Source organism: Erythrolamprus reginae, chromosome 1 (genome assembly GCF_031021105.1).
Source record: "Erythrolamprus reginae isolate rEryReg1 chromosome 1, rEryReg1.hap1, whole genome shotgun sequence".
NCBI classification, from domain to species: Eukaryota; Metazoa; Chordata; class Lepidosauria; order Squamata; family Dipsadidae; genus Erythrolamprus; species Erythrolamprus reginae.
The window spans coordinates 340,967,544-340,991,988 of record NC_091950.1 but is presented as its reverse complement, the minus strand read 5'-3'; the positions used below and the strand labels follow the sequence as shown (position 1 = coordinate 340,991,988).

General features: G+C 37.2%; 1 protein-coding gene across 1 annotated transcript in view; it reads right to left on the bottom strand.

Moving 5' to 3' along the window:
* LOC139157370 (cation channel sperm-associated auxiliary subunit epsilon-like) overlaps positions 1 to 24,445 on the bottom strand; it is a 144,080-nt gene that overhangs the window by 21,723 nt on the left and 97,912 nt on the right. The window contains exons 10-15 of the mRNA XM_070734069.1: positions 16,658 to 16,733; positions 15,170 to 15,222; positions 10,600 to 10,641; positions 4,889 to 4,925; positions 4,720 to 4,799; positions 4,192 to 4,291 (exon numbers count right to left, since the gene is read on the bottom strand). Of these exons, the coding sequence (XP_070590170.1) occupies positions 4,192 to 4,291; positions 4,720 to 4,799; positions 4,889 to 4,925; positions 10,600 to 10,641; positions 15,170 to 15,222; positions 16,658 to 16,733 (388 nt within the window). The remainder of the gene's footprint in view (positions 1 to 4,191; positions 4,292 to 4,719; positions 4,800 to 4,888; positions 4,926 to 10,599; positions 10,642 to 15,169; positions 15,223 to 16,657; positions 16,734 to 24,445) is intronic.

Sequence of the window (24,445 nt, the reverse complement as noted above, 5' to 3'; positions counted from 1 at the left end):
ATCATTTCAATTGGGGTTTCAGACATTACTATAGCATCATCTGCAAATAAATTTAATTTCAGTTCAAGTTCCCCTATTTGATAGCCTCTCCATTCCTTATCGTTTCTAATTTTATTTGCTAAGGTCTCAATTGCTAATGCAAATAGCATTGGGGATAATGGGCAACCCTGTTTAGTTCCATTTTGAATTTTAATCGTTTCTGTTCTATTGCCATTTACTCTAATTTGAGCTACATTATCCTTATATATTGTTTCTATAACTTTACAAAATGTATTTCCCATATTTAAATCTTTACATAGTTGGAATAGGTATTCATGATTAACTTTGTCGAAAGCCTTATAAACATCTAATTTTAAAATGCTTAATTTCCTTTTGGTACTGGTAGCATGGTGTAAAACATTGATCACGTTTCTTATTGGTTCAAAGATTTTCCTTCCTTTCACAAATCCATATTGATCTTCTCCAATTATTTTTGGTAATATATTCTCCACCCTATTTGCCAATATTTTCATGAATATCTTGTAGTCCTGATTTAATAGGCTAATGGGGCGATAGGAACTAGGATCCATTAAATCACGATCTGGTTTTGGGACCGTTATAATTTCTGACATTTTCCACGTCTGTGGAGTTTCAAAGGTCTCCATTACATTATTAAACAATTTCTCCATATACGGTAGTAATTCATTCATATACACTTTATAATATTCAGTTGTAAAACCATCTGGACCTGGAGCTTTAGCAGGTTTCAATCCCTTAATAACTCTAGATATCTCCTCACTTGTAATTTTTGCATTTAACATTTGACTGTCCTCTTCCTTTAATTGCTTTTTAACCTCTGAAGTTTGTGAAACAACATACTCTTTTTTATATAATTCCCCATAAAAATCTCTCATTATTTTTTCCATTTCTACAGTATTGCATTTTATTAAACCATCCTTATCTTTTAAAGCAGAGATATAAGATTTTTCTTTTCTTTTTTTTAAATAGTGTACCATTTGCTCCATAGATTTATTGTTCCAACTTCTAATTCTATGTTTCATAATCATCTTCATTTTATTCCAATTTTCCTCATCAAGTAATTGTAATTGCTTTTTCTTAAATGATAATAATAAATTCCATTCTCTGTTTCTTGTAATTTTTAAGGTTTCTTGGATTAAAGCTATCTCTTTTAATAAATTATTTCTCTTAACATTCCAGGATTTCCTAAGGAAAGCTTCCGTACTAATGCAATTGCCCCTCATCACTGCTTTATGTGTATCCCAAACTATTGTTTCTTTAATCTCGCCTGTTGCATTAATACTAAAGAATCCATTGAGTTCCTTTTGTAATTTAACTCTACTCTCCTCATTTGCTGAGACAATGGGGTTATACCTCCAAATTCTTTGTTTATTACAAGCCTCTATTTCTAACACAGCTGACAAAGGAGCATGATCTGATAGCCAGATAGCTTTCACTTCTGCTTTCTTCAACTTTACCTTATCTGTTTTGTTAATTAACATATAATCTATACAGCTAAATTTATTATGTCTTGCAGAGTAGAAAGTCTCTCTATTAACTACGTTTTGATGAAGGTCCATCATATTAATTTTATTTAGATGTAACTTTTTCTTTTCCCCCTTCCCTGTTGTTAATTCCAAATTAAAATCACCTGCTAAAATCACTATGCCTTCCGCAAAGTTATCTAATTTCCGTTTTACATTTATTATGAATTGTTTTGCATTTACGTTAGGGGCATAAATAACCGCTAAAGTTACTAAATTATTTCTTATTTTCCCCTTAATAAATAACATTCTACCATCCTTGTCCCTCTTAATATTGCTTAACTGAAAATCCACTCTTCTGTGAACCAAAATAGCTACTCCTTTTGCTTTGTTCGTTCCTTTCGACTCATAAACTTTTTCCCATTCTATATTTGATACTAATTTGTCTGTTTTTTCCCTTCCCTTATGAGTCTCTGAAAGGAATAAAATATCTGCCTTACAGTCTTTAGCCAGCTTCATGATTCTACATCTCTTTTTCTGTGATGAAAGCCCGTTTACATTGAGAGATAGAAGGCCTAAATCACCCATTTACATAAACTAAATGCATTTCCTCTTTCAACAAAACAGAGCCTGCCGGAGAATTGTTTATTTTCCCAATGAATCCACACCCTGGTGCCTCTAACCTGACCCCCTCCCCCAGGGGAAGGCAACGAAAAAAACCTTCCGTTACTGAGAGGCACTCTTAGATCTACGTTCCCTCTGAAAGCCCTCCCTTCTTCCCCATTTTACAAGACAATAAAAGAAGGGGCAGTTCTAATCTCAGGGGGGAGCTGGTTCCAGAGGGTTGGGGCCGCCACAGAGAAGGCTCTTCCCCTGGGACCTGCCAAATGACATTGTTTAGTCAATGGGACTTGGAGAAGGCCAACTCTGTGGGACCTAACTGGTCACTGGGATTCATGCGGCAGAAGACGGTCCCGGAGATATTCTGGTCCGATGCCATGAAGGACTTTATAGGTCAAAACCAACACTTTGAATTGTGACTGGAAATTGATCTGCAACCAATGCAGACTGCGGAGTGTTGGTGTAACATGGGCATACCTTGGAAAGCCCATGATTGCTCTCGCAGCTGCATTCTACGTAGTACATTGATGTAGCAAGTAACAGTTTGGGAGTGGAGGACAGGCAGGGCCTAGTGGCATGAAGAGTCAGACATAACTTAACAATTGAACAACAACTCATTTCATATATATCCCTTTAATTCAAGCTTTCTCTTAAATTGTAAATGTTTCATCTGTCTAGGAAGGAGAGACACTGGCATTGAAGTTGAATAGTAAATTTCAATGGCCTCCATTGTGACTTAGATTGAGACCACCACAACAAAGACTCCTATAATATCCAGATTTTAATTCTGGCAGAAGACTTCAATATAAAAATTGATTACTTATCAAAATTCACAATATTAATCAGGAATCAATCTTAATGATAAACATTCAATTGAGAAAGAATAGTAGCTGGGAAAATGAATTATGAAAAAAATAAACCACTCAAAAGAATCTAAAACCATTGGCTTATGGTCTTATCTCGAAAAATGATGGTTAATTAAGAAATGAATGGTTTCAATATGTACAAGAAACAGCTCTGCTCAACTTTCTTTCCTCAGCATCTTCTCAGTCCTATGGAAGATAATTGTCAGCTCTATGAGGAGGCGTAAGAAACAGAAACTAAAGAATAACAGAAATGCCAGTTTATTGCACCATAAATCAATGGAAAACAAAACCCCTAAAAACAAACCTGTATCTTCCTCACAAATATACAAAATGAATACAACATAATATACAGAACTAAAGAAAACAAACCCACAATTCCATACACTAGATATAAATACCTAATATTAGGTCGCTTGATAGTGATAGTCAAAAATATTGAATTGCATTTAATTTATTAGATTTGTATGCCGCCCCTCTCTGAAGACTCGGGGCGATTGACAAATTATGTCTTCTATATAAGAAATAAATATATGTATGTAGTGAAAGAAAATATTAATTTATGATAAGCAAATAACTATCTATGTGCATATAAAGAACACTACTGAAACTGAATATGTTCTATATGTTGTTTAAGTTTATATGTTCATTTGTCTGTTTATCTTGGGTTTTTTCTTTCCTTTTTTCTTTGAATGTTCTGTTCGTTTAATTTTTTATCTTTTCTTTCTATTTTTATATGTAGAAACTTAATAAAGATTATTTTTTAAAAAAAGAAATGTCAGTTTATAATTATAGGGTAGAATAACAACCTTGAAAACCTATCCAAGTTTCTATTTATCCCATTTTATAATAAAGAACCAAGAGGGCATTATTTGGAATGTCTTTTTAACATTTGCTTCAATGTCTGGACTGAGTAATATTTTTTGCAAAACCCTCTCTGATTGTTCTTCCCTATCTTTCCCAAAGGTATCTCTAAATTCCTTTGCATAACAAAGAAAAAGGCAAAAGTCAGTCCCAGTCTCTACTTTTCCATTCACTGTTTTCTAAACCAGTCAAGTGACTGGAGCTTTAGAAATGGAACAAATGTTAGCTTTTTTGGGGAGGGGGGGTTGCCTTTCTTTCTAAGAACCAAACCTGATTCAAATACTTTATTTCAATTAATCAAACTCTATTATACAAACAATTTCAAAATAATACCTAAAGTACAACATCATAAATCAATTTACCTTTTCCATAGATGCCTTGTAGACAAAGTCAGTCCTCTCACTCATCTCCCACAATATATAGTTTGCATCAACTGGTTTAAGAGTTTTCTCATCCACATATCTGTATACAACAGAAGCACAGTGCAGTGTCTTTTCTATGAGTATAAAGCCATAGTGAGGATTCAAGTATATTTATCATCTGCTAACTTTTCTCTACCTCCGTTCCAATAAATTTTCCAATGTTGCTAGCATTTGTCCTTTGTCAGATAAAATTGGAAGAGTTTTGCACAGACCGGAGAGAGAGAGCCCTCCACCCTTTTCAGGGGACATTTGTGGGACAAGGATCAAAGAAGTTAAGATAACAGTTGTGACTATGTGATTTGTGCACGTATAAAAAGGTGTAGTTCTACAATAGCACAGTTGTAGTCATCATCTTGATTTCTTTTGACACCTTCAATTCTTGCCCTGAAGATTGGGGAAAAGGTCTATAATATATACTTCCTAGTGCATCTTTTTCTCATTCTACACACTGTTTTAAATTTTACTTACATCTCAACACGAGGAAGAAAATCCTGAGTATAATGGATCTGTATTGGGCAGCCATATTTGTTTACATCAAATATTACTTCCTATGGAAAAGACAGTTTAGTATGGTTAAAAAACAAAAACAAAACAAATTGCATCAGTTAGTTCACTAAAATAAAAAGGTAATTTTTACCTTGTCTTTTTTATGGCTTTTGTCTCTGAGATACAGCCTAATGTGAGAGAAAGAGATTCTGAACTGTAATTGTAATATTACAATATTTGACAACACATTCAATATTATCTATGCCATCTGCATTAGTTAACTGATGTGGATGATTTCTGTCCCCGACCAATGAGGATAAATCAGTTTCTGGAAGCTTATGAAAAGGGAGCTGTAAATAGAATAGATGTAGTTGTTGATGATAAGGGGCAAACTAATAATGAAAATAATGTTCTTCGGGTAATGTGCACGAATGCTCGAAGCTTGAGCAACAAGATCTGTGAGTTAATGGCCATAATATCTAGAGATAATTTGGATCTGGTTGCCATAACTGAGACATGGTTTAAGGATTCTAATGAATGGGAAATATCCATACCAGGATATACACTGTATAGGAAGGATAGAATAGAGAGAAAGGGAGGTGGAGTAGCCATTTATGTTAAAGAAAGTCTAAAAACAACACTAATTCAAAATACGTGTAAAGATCTGGAGACTCTCTGGAGCCACAGGACTGTATGTAAGGCAAATAACTAAAGGTAAAAGGAAGAAGAAACCGCTATGGTTTAGCAATGATTTAAGGGCTATAGTCAATGAAAAAAAGGCTGCCTATAGGAGGTATAAAGAGTCTGGAAGTATAGCTGATAGAGAGGTGTATAAAATGAGACAGAAGGAGGCAAAGCAGATAATACATGCTGCTAAAGCCTCAAAAGAGGAAGAAATTGCCAAATCTGTAAAGAAGGGGGATAAAACCTTCTTCAGATATATTAGTGATAGGAAGAAGAAAAACTGCAGCATCACGAAGCTTAGTACCGGGAATAATACATGCATTGATGGGAATAAGGAGATCGCTGACCATTTCAATAGCTACCTCTGTTCAGTTTTCTCAAAATACACCTTACAAAATAATACTATAGAGGGATATAGCATTGCTTCCAGCTGTACAGATTCAGCTCCAGTGATCTTAGAAGCCGATGTCTTAGAAGAACTTGAACGATTAAAGATAAATAAGGCAATGGGTCCAGATGGCATCCACCCCAGAGTTCTTAAAGAACTCAAATCTGTCATTGCTACCCCCCTGACTGATTTGTTTAACCAATCCCTGTTAGCAGGAGATGTTCCTGAGGATTGGAGAATGGCCAGTGTTGTGCCTATCCACAAGAAGGGCAGTAGAGAAGAAGCTGGTAACTACAGGCCAGTTAGCGTGACATCAGTTATAGTTAAAATGATGGAGACTCTACTCAAAAAGAGGATAAATCAGTACCTAAAAAACAATAACTTATTGGACCCAAATCAGCATGGCTTTACTGAAGGCAAATCATGTCAGACTAATCTCATTGATTTCTTTGACTATGTCACAAAGGTGTTGGATCAAGGTGGTGCTGTGGATATTGCCTATCTGGACTTCAGCAAAGCCTTTGATATGGTTCCACATAAAGAGCTGATAGATAAATTAGTGAAGATTGGACTTAATCCCTGGATAGTTCAGTGGATTTCAAGCTGGCTGAAGCATAGACATCAGAGAGTTATTGTTAATGGCGAGTATTCTGAGCAGAGACAGGTTACAAGCGGTGTGCCACAAGGGTCTGTTCTGGGTCCTATTCTTTTTAATATGTTTGTGAGTGACATAGGGGAAGGTTTGGTAGGGAAGGTTTGCCTATTTGCCGATGACTCTAAAGTGTGCAATAGGGTTGATATTCCTGGAGGGGTCTGTAATATGATAAATGATTTAGCTTTACTAGATAAATGGTCAAAGCAATGGAAACTGCAGTTTAATGTTTCCAAATGTAAAATAATGCACTTGGGGAAAAGGAATCCTCAATCTGAGTATTGCATTGGCAGTTCCGTGTTAGCAAAAACTTCAGAAGAGAAGGATTTAGGGGTAGTGATTTCTGACAGTCTCAAAATGGGTGAGCAGTGTGGTCGGGCAGTAGGAAAAGCAGGTAGGATGCTTGGCTGCATAGCTAGAGGTATAACAAGCAGGAAGATGGAGATTGTGATCCCCTTATAGAGAGCGCTGGTGAGACCACATTTGGAATACAGTACTGTGTTCAGTTCTGGAGACCTCACCTACCAAAAGATATTGACAAAATTGAACGGGTCCAAAGATGGGCTACAAGAATGGTGGAAGGTCTTAAGCATAAAACGTATCAGGAAAGACTTAATGAACTCAATCTGTATAGTCTGGAGGACAGAAGGAAAAGGGGGGACGTGATCAAAACATTTAAATATGTTAAAGGGTTAAATAAGGTTCAGGAGGGAAGTGTTTTTAATAGGAAAGTGAACACAAGAACAAGGGGACACAATCTGAAGTTAGTTGGGGGAAAGATCAAAAGCAACATGAGGAAATATTATTTCACTGAAAGAGTAGTAGATCCTTGGAACAAACTTCCAGCAGACGCGGTTGGTAAATCCACAGTAACTGAATTTAAACATGCCTGGGATAAACATATATCCATCCTAAGATAAAACACAGGAAATAGTATAAGGGCAGACTAGATGGACCATAGGTCTTTTTCTGCCGTCAGTCTTCTATGTTTCTATGTTTCTATGAAATGCCTATTATTATTGTAGTCAGTTGCATGCATAGTCAGTCATGTTTAGACTGGATTTGGAATTTTTATCCACCCACCTAGTTTTTCCAAAGACCTGGTATAGACAGATGTTTGATAGTGTTTAAGGTATTGTCACAGATTGCAAATTGTTTCTAATAAAGCTGCCTTTTGCAATGGACTGATTGTGATTTTTGTCAATGCTGATGGTATTCCAGTTGGTTTGGCATTTCACTGTCCTATTACTATCTTTATTTTATTTTGCAACAATAATTCTATCTAGAGCTTTTGGTTCTACTTGAGTCCACTATTCAAACTGGGCTTCTAATTACTTGATTTGTCCAGGTATTAATTGTCTAAATAGTATATTATCCACTGAGTTTTGGACTTTAAGATATTCCTCATAGTCATGTGTTCACTTCTAATCATCTTCTTGATTTTGGTGTATTTTACGTTGTCAATTTGAAGGACGCTCAGCTATTTGTAGTAATTGTTTTCATCCACAGCCTTTATGTTATCTCTATAGGACATGTGAATTTCTATAGTTTTCACTATTTTTTCCCTGTTGATGGTGAGGCTGGCACATTTGTCCAGGCCACATTCCATTGCAATGTTTTGTTTATATGTATGCAATGCTGAGCAGCAATTTTAAATGTTTTCCTAGTTTTAAATGCATGCTCATGTAAATATTGTATGGTAGCCTTAGTTTGACTTGATAGATGAATCTATGGAACACAAACAAACACTAGTGGTGATATTGAGTCTCCTTGAAAATTTTATCTCCTGACAGCAATAGCAATAGCACTTAGACTTATAAACAACCCCATAGTGGTTTACAGCACACTCTGGGCAGATTACAATGTCAGCCTACTGCTCTAACAATCTAGGTCCTCATTTTACTGACTTTTGAAGAATGGAAGCTAAGTCAACTTGATATTAACCTTTTCTGGCCTATTACAGTTCACTAGCAACTGTGTCTTTCATTGTGTCCTTGATCTTTGCAGAAAGCTTCTGATGTTTGTACTGACTCATATGGCAGGGAGTTGAGTGCTTTCTTTCAACTAATCCATGCTACATTCAAATTGATCTTCCTTCTTTTGTAGTTTTCCAAAATCATCTTACCGATTAGGAGGTAACCCTCTAATGTTTGGGCAATTTTCTTTCTGCTCAGGTGGGTAGAGTTTGTTTTTAGCTAGATGCTACTGGATTGCTACCATTATCAGTTAAAATTTGAAAGTCCTAGGTAAGTGGATAATTGCCTGGTGCTGGCCTTTTTCTTCAATCTTTCATTATCACATAGATTTTGCCAGATATTAACTACTTGTCAACCTTTTGAAGTATGCTATTAAATTGCTTGGCAATGAGTGATTATAGACTAGTCATGCAAAAAATCATGCAATTCATCTTTATCCAGTGCTGATCAATTCTTGATCTACCTTAAACCCACCTCTGCCGTCAGGCATGGGGGAACTGAGATATTCCTTCCCCCTAGGCCTTACAATTTATGCATGGTATGTTTGCGTGTATGTTTGGTTTTATAATAAGGTTTTTTTTAGTTGTTTTAGTATTGGATTGTTACATGCTGTTTTTATCATTGTTGTTAGCCGCCCCAAGTCTACGGAGAGGGGCGGCATACAAATCCAATAAATAATAATAATAATAATAATAATAATAATAATAATAATAATAATAATAAAACTTTTATCCACTACTTTTGTTGCTTTTGGGGGGGTTGGTTTTTTATTCTTATCCATCTCTTTTATTCAAATTGCATTCTTGTTGTATGCAAACAGAACTGTGTTGTTTTTTCCTTAGTTGTTGACTAGTTCACTGCATCCTCTCTGTGATAAATTTGTAGAAACATTTCTTATTCAACTGAAATAACTTATTCTGCCTATAGTGTGCAGTTTGATCTTCATATTTGCTGATCTTCATGCTTATAGTTGCTAATAAAGCCATTGCTTTATTATTTCTAGTACTTCCTTCCTTAATCTTTCCTGTTTTTACAGGTATTTATTTATTAGAGTTGGAAGGGACCTTGCAGGTCATCTAGTCCAACCCCTCCAGCTCAAGCAGCTCCCCCCTCCAGCTCAAGCAGGAGTTCCTATATCATTTGAGACAGATGGCAGTCCAATCTCCGCAGTCTGCATTGGCTGCCGATCAGTTTCCGGTCACAATTCAAAGTGTTGGTTATGACCTATAAAGCCCTTTATGGCACCGGACCAGAATATCTTCGGGACCGCCTCCTGCCGCACGAATCCCAGGGACCGGTTAAGTCCCACAGAGTTGGCCTTCTCCGGGTCCCGTCGACTAAACAATGTCGTCTGGCGGGACCCAGGGGAAGAGCCTTCTCTGTGGGGGCCCCGACCCTCTGGAACCAGCTCCCCCCTGAGATTAGGATTGCCCCCACCCTCCCTGCCTTTCGTAATCTCCTTAAGACCCACCTTTGCTGTCAGGCATGGGGGAACTAAAACACCTCCCCCTTGCCCATGTTGTTTTGTTGATTGATTGACTGTGTGCCTGTTGTTGGTTTTTTATATATACTGTTTTTATGAGATTATTAATTTTAAATTATAACTAGATGGGTGGGCATTGGATTTGGTATTATGTTCTGTACTGTTTTTTTATTATTGTTGTGAGCCGCCCCGAGTTTGCGGAGAGGGGCGGCATATAAATCCAATAAACCTAAACCTAAACCTAATCTCCCCTTGAAGGTCGCAAGTGTAGGGGCTCTCACAACCTCCACTGGCCAGCTGTTCCACTGATTGATTGCTCTCACCATCAGAACGTTTTTCCTCACTTCTAGATGATATTTCTTGATCTTGATAGTTTCTAGATGATATTTCTTTATTAGGCATTGTTTGATCTTCTTGTTCTTCAGCTCTTTTTTTCATCTATTATAGATTGCTTGCATCTGATCTCAATTTGCTAATCTTATTTTCCCGACTGAGTTTTCATTTTGGTGATGCAGTGTTTGCCTTTAAAAAAATCAATTGTTGCTACTTTGTTTACAGGAAAAGTATAATGTGTAAAGAAGCCTTTATGGTTCCTTTTTACAGTCAATACTCAGAATTAGATGCAGATTTAACCATTTTAAATGTTTAGTTTTATATGTAATTCTTATATACTTCTTACCAAGGTATAGTGAAGGTAAAATTCTCACAATCTGAAGATTTACTATGACAAAAGAGAAAAAGGTGTTTATACATATACAGGATTCCAAATATATACATATACAGCATTGTATGAATATGACTTTTAACCTTCTCTTTCAGTGTCCCCAAATCACATCTTGAGCTAGTTGGTTAAAACTGTAAAGGTATATTATAGACAAGAGTGGGTTCCACTTACCTTTGCCACCGGTTTGCATTGCGACAAATTGCGCTCGCACACTCGCTTATCCTCAGTTTCCAGACAACATACCCTTGGAGGCCCTGAGGTTCAGCTGTGGCTGCTAAATGCCAGATCAGTTAATAACCAGGCTGCTCTTATTCAAGATCTCATTCAGGAGGAATGAGCTGACCTAATAGCAGAATTCCAGTATTTGAGGGGTTGCCACAAAGAAGAGGGGGACAAATTATTTTCCAAAGCACCAGAATTCAGGACAAGAAACAATGTTTGGAAACTACTCAAAGAGAGAAGCAACCTGGAGTTAAGAAACTTCCTAACAGTGAAGAATGTCTGTAACCAGTGCAACAGCTTGCCTTCAGAAATTATGGGTGCTCAAAACTGAAAAGCTGCAGTGAGACTAGTTGAAAAATAGTGGGCTCCAATGAATTCTGTGAAAATCCAGCCAAACTAACCACTGTCAGGGGAGCCTTTGGACTGGAACCATCTTGCAGGGATGGTGAAGAAGGAGAGGTGTCTCGGACAAACAAGAGGAACAAGTTCCTCAGCAGGTCAGAGCCAGCTCTTTGAATCAGCAAAGGGGGTGGCAGCCATTTCAAAATGACCATTTCAAAGCTAGGGTAACTGGACTAAGTTTTTGTGCAGGAGCGGTGTTTTCAATGGAGTGTTGGAACTGGGTGAGTGACTGGCCAACTCACAGGTAAAAGAAAATAGCTAATTAGCAATCAGGAAATTTCATGAAGGGAGAAGGACAAAACAGACACTAAAACATAAAAACCCAAGAAGATTCTTATTTTTACAATTGAACTCGGAGAAATTTAAAAATAAAACAAAAGAAACAAAAGGAAAGAACCTGGGGGAAAAGGTTTTTGATGGAACTGGAAGAGTCATGGCGATACTGGCTGGAAAATAGTGAAGCTCCAATGAGATTTGCAAAAATCCATCCAGACAAACTACCTTCAGGAGATCTTTGAACCAGAATTGTCCTCGAGAGATGAGGGAAGAAGAGGCGTTTTGGAGCAAGGCAAGCTCCCCAGTAGGTCAGAAAAATGCTCTTCAAATCGACAGTGGGGAGGGGGGACATTTTCAGAGAGGGCTCTTAAGTTGGGGCAACTGGACTAATGTATTGTGTAAGAGCGGTGTTTGAAGGAAGCATTGGAGCTGGAGTGACATTGGGTAGTTCATGAGAACAATAAAGTTAAAATATGGATTCTGAAAATTTTAAAGATTGAAACAGTGAATGCTGGAGTGCAGAAAAGAATAGAAAATAGAAAAGTGGGAGTAACAGAGTGAAAGCCCAAGTAAAATTCTTGTGGATTAAAAATTGGGGAAACGTGTAAAGAACAAAATAGAAAAGATTAAAGGAAGAAAAATAACATTTTGTTTCCCCACTAGTAAAACGGAATTAAAACCTTTTGGTAGTTTAAAAAAAAGAAGAAAAGAAAATGAGACAGTATAGAGATCTGAGAGAGACATCTACTGAAGGAAAGTGAATACAACACCTAGAGGAGGATACAAGAAATAGAATACAGAAAAGCTACTCTTGGAAAGATAAGTTAAGTATTATGAGATAACGGTTAAAAAAGGGAAGATTCAGAAGGGGGGAAGAAAACATAGGTTTTGTAGGGATAGATATAAATGGAATTTAATAGAATTGTACTTCTTTTTGTACTCTCTACTTTATCATAAATCATTTACTTGTTTTGTCTGTGTCATATCTTAATAGACATTTATATATATATCCTAATTAGTAGTCTTGGGTCTGTATGCTGTAAATGTTTCAAATTCTGCATTTATCTCAAAAATTATATTTTCTTCAGCTTGCCTTTCATTTTTCCAGAAATTTGTAAACACAAATAATACTTGCTATATTTGTGTGTTTAGTCTATTTTATAGAGTCTGGATGCACATATCTATGTCTGTAACAACATTTTTCTTAAAATAATTACCGTATTTTGGAGAGTATAAGACACACCAGAGTATAAGACACACCTTAGTTTTGGGAGAGAAAAATAATAGCGTTGGGAGAACCGAACTTGCATAGTTCGGGTTCGTGCCGAACTTTGCAGTGCTCGGCATGCCGAATCCAAACCCGAACTTTTAAAAAAGTTCAGGTTCAGGTGCGGCGTTTGCTCGAACACCGCAAAGCGGCAGTGCCCAGAAGGTGAATCCCACGATGGGATTCTGGGGGCGGAGCTTTGATGTCATGGAGACTCCTTCCTGGCCGGCCGAAACAGGGAGTTGAGGAAGAAATAAAGCCACAGGCCAGGAAGGAGTCTCTGTGACATCAAAGCCCCGCCCCCGGAATCCCATTGTGGGATTCCCCACGTCCTTTTGCTTCCTTTTATTTTTATCGAAAAGGACGCCGCAGCGGCATTGCAAGCAAAAGGAGGTGGGGAATCCCACGATGGGATTCCGGGAGCAAGGCTTTGACATCACGGAGACTCCTTCCTGGCCCGTGGCTTTATTTCCTCCTCAACTCCCCGTTTCGGCCAGCCAGGAAAGAGTCTCTGTGACGTCAAAGCCCCCCCCCCCCCCGGAATCCCATCATGGGATTCCCCAACTCCTTGTTTATTTTTATGGAAAAGGACGCCACAGCAGTGCTGCGGCTGCTCGGGTTCAGGTTCGGCAAACTTACCCGAACTCCACCGCCAAGTTTGGGTAAGTTTGCCGAACCTGAACTTCATTGGGTTTGCCCAACACTAGAAAACAAGCAAAAGGGGCCTCTGCCTCCCAGCAATTTGCCAAATAGTAAACAGCACAGATGATATACACTGGTTGCTATGTATTTCTGTGCATTTGTGCCTGACCCATAGAAATAGCAAAGAATTGGATAAATGTATATTATGGCAGTGTATTAATGCCAAAAAGTGTTCTTAAATATAGTCACACTAACTCCTCCCAATCATTTACATAGATCTACTCCAAACATGACTAAGTCATGATTTAACTCACCTGCTTTATCTAATACTAAACAGGACACTGTTACATTTCAGTCTATACTTGTACAGAGCTGTTAAAATTGATGTGAAAATTAAAAACAAGATACAATAGCACTGGGTCTCTTCAGATAAAGCATTTTTTTAAAAAAAGCTTCTTCATTTTGTTAAGTTGTCTAGAACAATAATAAAGCAGTCCTTAAGAAATAAGTCTAATAATTTGAACATTCTACAGACATTTGTAGTTACAGTATTAACTTCCCTCCAGAATTGCATCCAGATTCAGCAATTTATTAGCACAAGAAAATAAAATTCTGCCCCTGCCTCTCTCCCAATTTGCCTACTTGCAACTAGTTTCAGTTTAGTACATGGCAAATCAGCTGAGGATTGGGAAGCTGATAATGAATTGCTTGGCTTAACAGACTCTTCCCTGTTTGCTGCAAGGAGGTAAATTGCTGGGAGGCAGAGGAAAATGGTGGGGATGGCTGGGTGGGTGAGGCTACATTCGGTCTATAAGATGCACTCAGATTTTCACCTTCTTTTTTGGGGGGGGTGTAAAAAGGTGCATCTTATACTTCAAAAAATACTGTATCTCCAGAATAAAAGATATTTAGGTATGAAGCTAAAGATAAAATAGAACATAGAACAATAGAGTTGGAAGGTCTCCTAATCCAACACCCGTTCAAGAAGGAAATGCTATACCATTTCAGACAAAGTTGTAACTTGTCCAGTCTCTTTTTGAAAGCCTCCAGTGATTGGTTGATTGTTCTCACTGTTAGGACTTTTTTCCTTAGTTCGAGGTTGCTTCTCTCCCTGGTTAGTTTCCATCCATTGTTTCTTGTCTTGCCTTTTAGTGCTTTGGAAAATAGTTTGATCACCTCATCTTTGTAAGAGCCCTTCAAATATTGGAATGCTGCTATTATGTCTCTCCCTAGTCCTTCTTTTCATTAGACTACCCAATTCCTGTAATGATTCTTTCATGTTTTAGCTTCCAGTCTCCTAATCATTCTTATTGCTCTTCTCTGCACTCTTTCCAGAGTTTCAACATCTTTTTTATAAAAATCCTGCTTTACAGAGCCTGAACATTGTTCTTAGAGAAATTGTAAAATCATGCCTTACAGATACATTTTATAAAGGAAAGATGTTTATATGAAAAATTTAAATCTGGAAATTTTATGAAATTGAGAATTTATTGGCCCTAAATCCATGCACATAAATCAAAACACAAGAATAAAGAATTATGATTCTACTTTCTTCTTGTAACAGTACAATATTAATATTTAATACGGCTAATAAAGTTTATATGTGTTACATGCACAGACATTTATTTATATTAATTTTTTTATTGTTTTAATATTTAACTTTGTTACAAGGAAATAGAAGTGGATAACACAAAAGTAGAAAAAGAAACAACTTACTTGCTTACAATTATTTTTTTCCATGGAGGACAGCCAACATATATGTGAGAAAGCTAAAAACAACAACAACCCCACAGTGAAAACATTTACAAAAGTTTTTTCAGAGTAGTTGCCCTATGTTGGATTGGTAGGGAATGACAGTCCGAGATTGAGTTTCTTGAACATATGGCCAATATAATCAATATTTTAATTATCATATTTCACTGTTTCTCTGGGTTTTGTGATATATGAAGCCACTTACACATTTCATTATTGTTATGAAATAATGAAGATGTAGCTATTAACATTTAGGGCACTATTTGACCAAATGCTTCCCACTATAATTGAAATGGCATCTGTGTTTTAGATATACATAGGCCCAAAGTTTTCATTCAGAATACTTTTATAGCTAAGGAAAAGTTTTTGTGAGAGTCTATTCCTCAAACACACCACCAAAGGTACTGATCTCCACCTTCTTGTGCAAATAATAATAATAACTAAACATGAAGCAGAAATGCAAGTACTCCAGAGGTGGGCTTCTCCTGGTTCAGACCAATTCTATGGAACAGGTGGTGGTCTGGGTCAACGAATCGCTAGTGAGTTCTGGCTAGCAAAGCCTTCCTTCCCTTCCCCTTCCCACCCAGTTGCCGGTCTCACCCCTATCTGCTCGCTCTGCCCAATCATTCGCCCCACCCACTCACTCACTCCTCACCCCACTGCCTTCCTAGTTCCCACATGATGCTTGCCCTGCGCCCCAACTGCACTGCCTCCACCTGCCTACAGGAAAGTCGTGGTTGTGCTAGGCCCTCCACCTAATCCCCAGAGCTTTCTGCAGCTCTCCCACCATCCCCACCAAGCTGGCATGGCTGGCTAAGCCAGAAGGCTCGGGTTTTTTGTCTTTTTCAAAACTTTAGCCCAACTAAAAAAAGTTTATTAACCAGATCTTTAAAGATAATTATTTATGCACAAATGTTTGCAGAAAAATAATAAATCAGAAAGTTAGAAAAATACTGTAACCTTTCTTCAGAAAGGAGGAGTAGCTACTCAGAGAAACCCAGATCATTTCAGAAGTAGATCATGCATTACTTATTACTAATTACAGTTTACAGACTCTAAATGCAACAGATTTCTTTACTAAATGTCATTGTGAAAATTGTGACTCTCCGTTATGACTCTCCGCTCCGAGTCTCCAGAGAGGGGCAGCATACAAATCTAATAAATTATTATTATTATTATTATTATTATTATTATTATTATTATTATTATCATCCTCATCCTCATAATCATTATCATTATTATTATATTGATCGATCCCAGGTCAAATTCCAATAATACTAAAATATAATAATAAAAATATTTTTTTCTTTATAAAATGCAGAATCTTTTCTTTTTTATAATCAGTAACCAATAATATTGAATTGCTCCAGCTGCCTCCTCCTTATGTTACTTGGGATTTTGATTTCAACTGTAATTTATTATTTATTACACTTTATTATTTAGTTACCATACCATGGGTTTCGTTAAGCATGTATTTCCAGTTTCTGAAGGCTGAAATTCAAATGTCATGACACCCTTAGATAATGATCTACATGTAAAAGAACACATATGAAAAAAAAATCAGATATTATAATTCACTATATTAGAAGATATATTTAGTATGTGTGTGTATAAACCCATACACACAATCTGCATATACTTTTCTGCTTTCATATTATTAGTAAATTAACCTATCTACTAACTTATTACAAATTTGACTTTCATAGAAAATTGGAATAAAATTGAAAATGCTTCTCTTCTGCCATAATTTGAGTATTCAACATATGTGCCTATAAAATTATTCTATATTTATATTTATTTAGAACAATTCCAGTTACTTTAAAAAAAACCTGTCTTTCAAAAATGTAACAGAATTATGAAAAAATTTATTTGGGCAGGAAAAAAAATCAAGGATCAAAATACAGTATCTACAGGATAATAAAAAGCAGGGAGGTTTCAGGTTGCTGGACTTTGAGCTATACTATACAGCATCAATTATGGATTGGCTAAAAGACTGGATTAAATTAGAGAATAAACGATTACTATTTCTAGAAGGCCATGACTTGATGGTAGGGTGGCACACCTTCCTATGGGACAGGAAACATAGAACTCATAAATACTTTAGACAACACATTATTAGAAATTCGATCTTCGAAGTATGGACCAAGATTAAAAGATCACATTATTCACAAACCCCACAATGGTTCTCCAGTATGGAGGCCATAATGCACCCCAATATAAAAGATTTAAATAAAATGGTTAATTATTATAAATTACTAGATGGAAGAGGTGAATTGAAAACAAGGGAGCAATTAGAAAAAAATGGAATAAGAATAGACTGGTGGCCATACAATATAATAAAATCGAGATATCAAGAAGATAAAAGAACAAATGGGATACAAAAAGGAGAAATAGAATTGAATAAAGTAATGTTAGGTCCAGATCAGAAAATGATTTCGAAACTTTATAAATACCTATTAAACTATAAAATGGAAGATTATATAGTCAAAAACAATATTCATAGTTGGGGTAGGAATTTTGGATACAGTGTAAGCCTAGACAAATGGGATACGATATGGTCCAGAAACTACAAATTAACAAAATCAACAGCATGTAGGGAAAATTTGTACAAAATGTATTACAGATGGCACCTCCCTCCAGCAAGACTTGCACAAATGTACAAAGGGATAAATCCACAATGTTGGAGGTGCAAAGAACATATGGGGACTTATTACCACATCTGGTGGTCCTGCCCAAAAATAAAGAAACTTTGGATTAAAATACAAAATTGGCTAACAGATATATTCCAAATTAAAATAAACAGAAGACCGGAAGCGTTCCTGCTAGGAATAATAAATAAAAAATTAGACAAAAATAAATACTATCTGCTGATACACATACTGACTGCAACTAGAATGGCAATAGCCCAATGCTGGAAACAGCCTAACCCTCCGGAAGATTCATTAATACTAAAAAAAATTCTTGATTGCGCAGAACTGGATGCTTTAACATTAAAATTAAAAAACAAAGAAGACTCCGATTATTATAAAACATGGAACATATTTTATGATTGGTTTAAGAGGAGAAATAGAAGTTCAAATTGAATTACAATAATAACAATGCGTTAAGATATGTATTTATTGACAGAAAGATGAAATATGATGCAAATAGAATGGTTTTTGTGAAAACAAATCTTTATGTAATTAAATTAATAAATAAAAAGTGTACAGAAGGCGGTTTAAAAACAATAATAATAATAGAGAAGACATTGATAACCAAAAAGAACAATAGTGAATGCCGATGATTTTTATTCACCAGAAAATAATTTGATATTCAACAAGATTGTAACTTTCCTTCTCTCAAGAGGAAATTGATGTTATTTTTACATTATTTGTAATTTTATAATTGTCAAGGGTGTTCTTTGTTCCTTTAGAAGTGTATGTATGTTTTTTTTCTTTGTTTGTGTATTGCAAATATTGCAACTATGGCAATGTATATATATATTTTTGATTATGCTTTTTAAAACAATTTAATAAAAAATAATTTAAAAAATATTCTATATTTATGTTTGATAACCAATAGTTGAGACAAAATATTCTCATACATAATAATATTCCGCAACCATTTAAGTTGAACTAGCTAATTTCTACAAAAGATAATAAACAGATATCAAAACTGATGATTAAAAAGAGAGAGAAACATTTCAAACATTTCAGTTATTTTTCTGAGCTTTTATATAATAAAAAATGATATAAATAAATTTCATTGTGAAATAGCAGGGCAAGAATTCATTAGAAATTTAACCAAATTTCTTATAGATTAAACAGACTATAATGCCTTTCTCTCTATAAGACTATCTCACATGTGAAATGCAGCCGGTTCTCACTGGTTCACCCGAACCATAAGTAAATTGCTTAGGCTGTTTGGAGAACCAATTAAAAATAAAGCACAAGAGAAGGTTTCTTTCTCTCTCCCCCCCCCTTCAGTTAATAGCTCCACTTAACGTGTTTCTTCCTGGGGGGAAAGATACAGGAGGGGACAATGATGTGGTTTGATTATACAGGCCATGAATTTAATGTATCTGTGGACCAGCCAGGTGTATTGCTTCTGCTGTGAAATACCCAATTTAGAACATAGAATAATAGAGTTGGAAGGGTTAATGATTTTTGGCAGCATATCCAGACTTTTTATTAGCCTGAGCAGCTGTTCTTAGCTTCCCTCTCAACTGTTGCGTTTGTTTTGGGGTTGACTTTTTTTAAAAGGGGAATGGATATTTTAATTTTCTGCATTTCTTTAGTGGTTACGGGCACTGTCCTTTTGAGGTGTACTTCTCTCACTCTTTTTGAAAGCCTTTAGTGATGGTTGATTGGTCTCACCCTTAGGAAATTTTTCCTTAGTTCCAGGTTGATTCTCTCTTCGGTTAGTTTCCAGCCATTGTTTCTTGTTGTGCCTTTTGGTACTTTGGAAAATAAACTGACTCCCTCATTTTTGTAGGAGCTCCTCAAATTTCCTGACAGAGCAATTAATCAGTGGAACAACTTGCCTCCAGAAGTTGTAAATGCTCCCACACTGGAAGATTTTAAGAAGAGCTTGGATAATATTTGTTTGAAGTGGTGTAGGGTTTCCTGCCTAAGCAGGGGGTTGGATTAGAAGATCTCCACTCCAGGTCCTTTCCAACTCTGTTATTCTATTCTAGTTTAATATGCAACAGTATTGACATGGATAAGAGAATGGATTTTATTAAAGAGATAATAATTTATTGAAGAGCCTTGGTGGTGCATTTGTTAGCGCGCAGTACTGCAGGCTACTTCTGCTGATCACTGGCTGCCACCAATTTGACAGATCAAATCTCAGTAGGCTCAATGTTGACTCAGCCTTCTATCCTTCCAAGGTTGATAAAATAAGGACCCAGATTGTTGGGGGCAATATCCTTACTCTCTGTAAACCACTTAGAGAGGGCTGTAAAGCACTGTAAGGCAGAATACAGTGGTATCTCTACCTAAGAATGCCTCTACTTAAGACCTTTTCTAGATAAGAACCAGGTGTTAAAGGTTTTTTTGCCTCTTCTTAAGAACCATTTTCTACTTAAGAACCCAAGCCCGGAAAAATTTACTATTAGTGCTTATCTTACTATAATCATCATTAAACATGTGACCATCAACTCCCTCATTAATCAAGCCATTTTCTAACCGCTTTAAACTGTCTAAATTATCAATCGTATGTCCTTTAATCTGTCCATTTTGAAATTGTCCAATGTATATCACTTTAATATTTCCATCGCTTCCTGTGTGCTGATCAATCTGATCATCATTCTTTTCATCTGTTTCTTGTATTTCCCTCCATGTTGTCATAATCATCTTGTTTTGAAATTCTTTGAAGATTTTTTATATTTTCAATTAAGGGGTTAGTGTTGTTTCTTATTTCCTCTCTCCATTCTTTAATGTGTGTGCATATGTCACTACATAAATCTCTTATTTCTCGAAGCTCCAACTTTGACCAGCTGCCCAGTAGCAAATCTTTATACAGCCTCAAAGCATAAAAGCCTCAGAAGGAAAATCAAACTCTTCTTTTCTTTTCTTTTCTTTCCCCCCTTTCAGGTTCACATAAAGTTCAGCAGAAAAATATTCTTCCTCAGTTCTCAGCTCTTTTTATCAGTTATTATATAAACAGTTCGATTGAATCAAGGTCACATCTGGCGGAGCATACATTCCTGCCAAATGCTGCCTCAACTTCGCCAACAGATTTTTCACCACGCAGGCTCACAGTTGCCGTCCTTTCTTTTAAATTCCAACACAATCAGAACAATAAGTTTTAAATCAATTCTACGTCCACATTTCCAAGTTCATGAAATTCCTCGGTTTCAGTTTTAGTTTTGATTAGCTTTTCATGTCCATTTAAACTCAGTTAAACAATTCTGATGTTAATACAGCTGCTTTACACCTTCCGCTGTAGCTTGTCTCCCGATCATAGTTCCCTCTAAGCTGAGCAGTGAGCAATCGCTCACTTAAAAATCATCATCAACTCAGAGTTTTCCAAACCTGCCCAGAAGCTGAGAGGGAAAGAGTGAGAGGGAAGGAGAGAGAGAGGAAGAGAGGAAGAGAGAGAAACAGGTAGAAAAAAGAGAGGAAGGAAAAGAAAAAGAAAAAGAATGGGAGTAAGGAAGAGAGAAAGAAAATCAAAATCTAGTTTGAAACTAGCTCAACTATTTAAGTGGCATTTTGATACTGATAGAGTTGCCCTATTATGAGCTCACTGTTATAGACACAGTACAGTATTTTATTTTGAAATTCTCTGAGGCAAAACAGGGTGGGTTTTTTATTTGTTTGTTTGTTTGTTTGTTTATGATTTATGATTTATGATTTATGATTTATTAATTTAATATTTCTGTGCCGCCCAGTCCCGAAGGGACTGCCACTCAGACACTATACTTTTCCGCCCACCCCCTCAAAAAATTAGAGGGAACACTGCTCCCGATCACAAACAAAAGCAGTCTTTGAAAGTATTTTCCTCTCCGGCAAAGTGCTCACCTTCTCTTTCAAAGCTTTCTTCTTTTCAACTTCCAAAACAAAAACTTACATTCCCTCACTTTCCAGATGACATCCTTCACTTTTTCTCTATGCTTCCGATCGTAGTCACCTCAGTTAAGAGCGGCAAACCCCTTCCACTCTGTTGCTGGTGGAGGTTCTCGGACGATACCTGTGGGGTATGCCAACCCCAAAATGGGCACCAAACCAGGTCCCTTTCTTCCCCTCCCCTTCAAGGAGATTCTGGGCTGATTCAACAGAATCAGCATCCCCAAACAGCATGGGATCATCAATTCCTCCTCATGAGCGAAAGGAATGCAGTGGCCCCGAGGTGGATAACCACACCCTCTGCCCAAGTTTTGGATTTGTTTTATTCCCCTCACCTCACCTTCTTCCTTCGGCAGCAACTGTCCTCCTCCTCCTCCTCCCACCCAAATTCCAAGCTTTTATTTCTTTCCTAATGCGTTTGCATGCATTATTTGCTTTTACATTGATTCCTATGGGAAAAATTGCTTCTACTTACAAACTTTTCTACTTAAGAACCTGGTCACAGAATGAATTAAGTTGTTAAGTGGAGGTACCACTGTATAAGTCTAAATGCTATTGTTATTGCTATTAATAAATCAAAGATTTTTGATATTGGAAAAACATGACTTTCAGATGGGCTGCCATGCATTTATATGGTATGGGAAAAATAAAATACATAGTTATTTCCAGAGACATTATATTAGGAATTCATTATATTCAGTATGGGAAAAACTAAAAGGGAAATATTATATGAGCATACCGAGTTGGATGTCAATAATAGAAGCACTAACCCATCCAAACAGAATGAATTGGCAGAATATACTACAATATAAGGACATTTTGACAGATGAAGGAAAGCTTTATCAATTCAAGAATTAGAGGAACAAGGAATTATAATGGACTAGTTTATGAAGTTACAAATTCAAACAAGATATGAAAAAAATAGTAAAACAGAGAACATCATATTGAAAAAGATGAAATACTAACAGGTGTAAATGAAAATATAATTAAGAAACCATATAATTACCTACTTTGCATCCAGTTAGAATTTGAACAAGTTAAGGATACTATGGTTAAATGAGTACATAATTTTGGACATACAATAGAATTAGACAAATGGAAACAACATTGGGAAAGGAACTATAAATTGATTAAGGCAATAGCCTATAAAGAAAATCTATATAAAATGTTTTACAGCTGACATATGGTACCAGAAAGAATTGCTAAAATGTTTAAAGATAAGACTATGAAATGCTGGAAATGCCAGTAAATATCAGAACATTTTTATCATATGTGGTGGACATGAGCAGAAGCAAAAAAATTTAGAACCCGAAAACAGACATGGATATAAAAAGTGACGAAGCAAAAGCTAGATTGCGCCGTTGCAACCTTTCTGTGGCACTAGACCCCTGAGAGCTCCTTGGTTTAACAAAGAGACTTCTGGGAGTTGAAACGCCAGAACAGACGTCTAGAGAAGCGATGGAGGAAGAGTAAGTCCGAATCTGATCGAACACTTGTAAGAGCTCATATTAAGACTTACAAAGTGGCGCTCAAGGAGGCAAGATGCGTATATCATTCCGCCTTGATTGCATCAGCGGAATCTTGCCCGGCCGCTCTGTTTAGGGTGACTTGCTCCCGTCTTAACCAGGGGGGAGTTGGGGAGCCCTTGCAGAGCAGTGCCAAGGATTTTTACACATTTTTCACTGATAAAGTCGCTCGAATACGGGCGGACCTCAACTCCGATTGGATAACAGAGTCGACTGACAATGAGCCAGTCAAGGTGGCTGGGGCCTGTACTTGTCCATGTGTCTGGGAAGAGTTTGATCTGGTGACACCTGATGAAGTGGACAAGGCCATTGGAGCTGTGAGTTCCACCACCTGTTTATTGGATCTGTGTCCCTCCTGGCTGGTTTCAGCCAGAAGGGAGGTGACATGGAGCTGGGTTCAGGAGATTGTCAACCTTTCTCTGGGGAGGGGGTCCTTCCCAGCTCCCTACAAGGAGGAACTTGTGCACCCCCTCCTCAAGAAGCCTTCCCTGGACCCAGCCATTCTCAACAACTATCGTCCAGTCTCCAACCTTCCCTTTATGGGGAAGGTTGTTGAGAAGGTGGTGTCGCTCCAGCTCCAGTGGTCCTTGGAAGAAGTCGATTATCTATGCCCTCAACAGTCGGGTCTCAGGCTTGGTTACAGCATGGAAACTGCTTTGGTTGCATTGATGATCTGTGGCGGGCCCGGGACAGGGGTTTATCCTCTGTCCTGGTGCTTCTTGACCTCTCAGCGGCTTTTGATACCATTGACCATGGTATCCTTCTGCACCAGCTGGAGGGGTTAGGAGTGGGAGGCAGTGTCTTTCAGTGGTTCTCCTCCTACCTCTCCGGTCGGTCGTAGTTGGTGTTAGTGGGGGATCAGAGGTCGACCTCTAGGTTTCTCCCTTGTGGGGTGCCTCAGACATCAGTCCTCTTCCCCCTGCTATTTAATATCTACATGAAACCACTGGGTGAGATCATCCAGGGGCATTGGGTGAGGTGTCATCAGTACGCTGATGATACCCAGCTGTACATCTCCACCCATGTCCAGTCAACAAAGCAGTGGAAGTGATGTGCCAGTGCCTGGAGGCTGTTAGGGTCTGGATGTGTGTCAACAGACTCAAACTCAACCCTGATAAGATGGAGTGGCTGTGGGTCTTGCTTCCCAAGGGCAATTCTATCTG